At 43.3% G+C, this 2500-nt stretch overlaps 1 protein-coding gene across 1 annotated transcript in view; it reads left to right on the top strand.

Annotated features, from left to right (window-relative positions):
• The window catches only part of LOC125029906 (carboxypeptidase B-like), a 5973-nt gene that overhangs the window by 449 nt on the left and 3024 nt on the right, over positions 1 to 2500 (top strand). Inside the window, 4 exon segments of the mRNA XM_047620091.1 lie at positions 1 to 94; positions 210 to 312; positions 1760 to 1847; positions 2396 to 2500. The exon segment at positions 1 to 94 is cut by the window's left edge and continues 7 nt beyond it; the exon segment at positions 2396 to 2500 is cut by the window's right edge and continues 55 nt beyond it. Of these exon segments, the coding sequence (XP_047476047.1) occupies positions 1 to 94; positions 210 to 312; positions 1760 to 1847; positions 2396 to 2500 (390 nt within the window).

Raw genomic sequence — 2500 nt, 5'->3', positions numbered from 1 at the left:
GTGTTGGAAGTGATGTCCTTACCCCCGTTTCTGAATCTCGAAACCTTTGGATTTCCCAGTCACACAGAGCTCCTCAGCTTTAATACAGGAACCGGTAAGGCTTTAGATGTTTGTGAGGCAAAACAACAAAGACTAATCTCTTGAATTTTGAGTTGATGCCAATAACTTAAATTTCCTGCTTAGATGTCTTTGGATTCTTTTATGGACAGGTACAACCGTATTAGCAGTGGCCCAGGATAAGCTTTCTCAGTTCATACAACAATTAACGGATTCCGGCGTGGCCTTCCAAACCAAGTTACAAGATCTCTCCCAGTAAGTGCATAATATTCACTAGCAAGTTTTCGTTCGAGTGTGTGTGGGTGTTACATCAACTGCCATTTGCTATGGTCGTAACTAGCAACAAATTTATTAATGTGCGGAAAAAAGGCAGGAGAAAAGCCGCTGTATAAGTAGAAATTAGGCAGCAACCTTATTAAGGAGGATTCCACCAGTCTGCGGGCGTGGACGTCAGCGGCAGGAAAGACAATTCGCGCCGCTGACCAGTCCATCTGATGGCCTGTGTCCCACTGATGACAAACAACAACAACGCCCTCTTTTGTTATCAGTGGGATGGTCAGCGGCGCGATTTGTCTTCCCTGCCGCTGATGTCCACGCCTGCAGACTGGTGGAATCCTCCTTAATAAAGCTTCTGCCTAATTTCAACTTGAACAGCGGCTGTTCTCCTGCCGGTAATCGCCTCGCTTCCCACATCCTCCGCCTTCTCCCTTATACAGGCCACCCTGCACATAGTCCGCCCGATCATCCGTGTTTTATATATATATATATATATATATATATATATATATATATATGTGTGTGTGTGTGTGTGTGTGTGTGTGTGTGTGTGTGTGTATGTGTGTGTGTGTGTGTGTATGTGTGTGTGTGTGTATAACCATATACATTCATACACACACACACACACATATATATACATATATGTATGTATATATATGTGTGTATGTTTTTATATGTATACATACATACATGAATGTATATATATACATATATATACATATATGTATGTATATATATGTGTGTATGTTTTTATATATGTACACATACATACATGAATGTATATATATACATATACACACACACACACACACACACACACACACACACATGGGCGCGCGGTGGTTGCAAGGACAATATGGGGAAATAGGTTGGCAGAGTGGAATCCATAATAAACTGAAGTAAGGTCTCTACAATATCGCCAACTTTCAACGCCGATGCAAATGTACAAGAAATGACAGCCCAAGTGGCTGGAGTGGGTAGTTATGCATTTAATTGGAAAAAGCAGGTAAGACTGAAATGTAAAATTACATTCAGCACACAGCGTTAGGCAGGTAGGCTGACACGCAAAATACAAGATACATAATACATGGAGGCGTGAGACAAGTGTTGGCCAGGGCTGTTTTACGCCGGGAGAGTGTTTGGGAGGCCGTGGTTTCGCGAGGAATGCACGACAGCTGTTCCGAAGTGCTGACGGGAGTGACTCTTAAATCGCTGAGATTTGAAAGGGAAGAATTTTCAAGCGCATAAGCAATCATGCAATAATGAACTTGGGTTAACATATAGTGATGCAAATCTTTACCTGGAACTATAAAATCTGTGGCGGTTTACAGTGCCTATTTCTGCAGCTATATGCCAGGCAGTGTAGACATGTTTACTGAGAGATATTACTTTCTCTAAATTCTAATCATGATTTTAATATCGACAGATTATTCTTATCACCTCTTACGTACGACATGACAAGGAGTCTCCCGAGAGGCGACACTACCTTTGATCGCTACATGTACTATCAAGAGGTAAGGGATATAGGTGGATGGGTAGACAGCCAGATAGATAGATAAACAGATTGAGACACATATAGATGGATAGACAGACTGACAGATAAATAGGGAGACAGCCAGATAAATATGCAGACAAGCAGATATATAGGCAGACAGACATACTGATATATAACGTGTGTGTGTGTGTGAGAGAGAGAGAGAGAGAGAGAGAGAGAGAGAGAGAGAGAGAGAGAGAGAGAGAGAGAGAGAGAGAGAGAGAGAGAGAGAGAGAGAGAGAGAGAAGAGAGAGAGAGAGAGAGAGAGAGAGAGAGAGAGAGAGAGAGAGAGAGAGAGAGAGAGAGAGAGAGAGAGAGAGAGAGAGAGAGAGAGAGGAAGAGAGAGAGAGAGAGAGAGAGAGAGAGAGAGAGAGAGAGAGAGAGAGAGAGAGAGAGAGAGAGAGAGAGAGAGAGAGAGAGAGAGAAAAGGGGGGAGGGGGAGGAGAGGGAAAAAGAGGGGAGAGACCAAGAGCGAGTAGGGGAGACGAGGAACTTAAATATCAATGCAGTGTTTTCTCTTGCTCGCAGATCGTGTCGTACATCGAAGGTCTGTCCTCCAAATACCCAAACAAGGTTCAGGTTGACGAGATTGGCCGGAGTGTCGAGGGCAGACCTATATATCTCATTACCCTC

This window comes from Penaeus chinensis, chromosome 10, assembly GCF_019202785.1.
Source record: "Penaeus chinensis breed Huanghai No. 1 chromosome 10, ASM1920278v2, whole genome shotgun sequence".
Lineage (NCBI taxonomy): Eukaryota > Metazoa > Arthropoda > Malacostraca > Decapoda > Penaeidae > Penaeus > Penaeus chinensis.
This window is presented reverse-complemented; position numbering and strand designations above follow the sequence as displayed.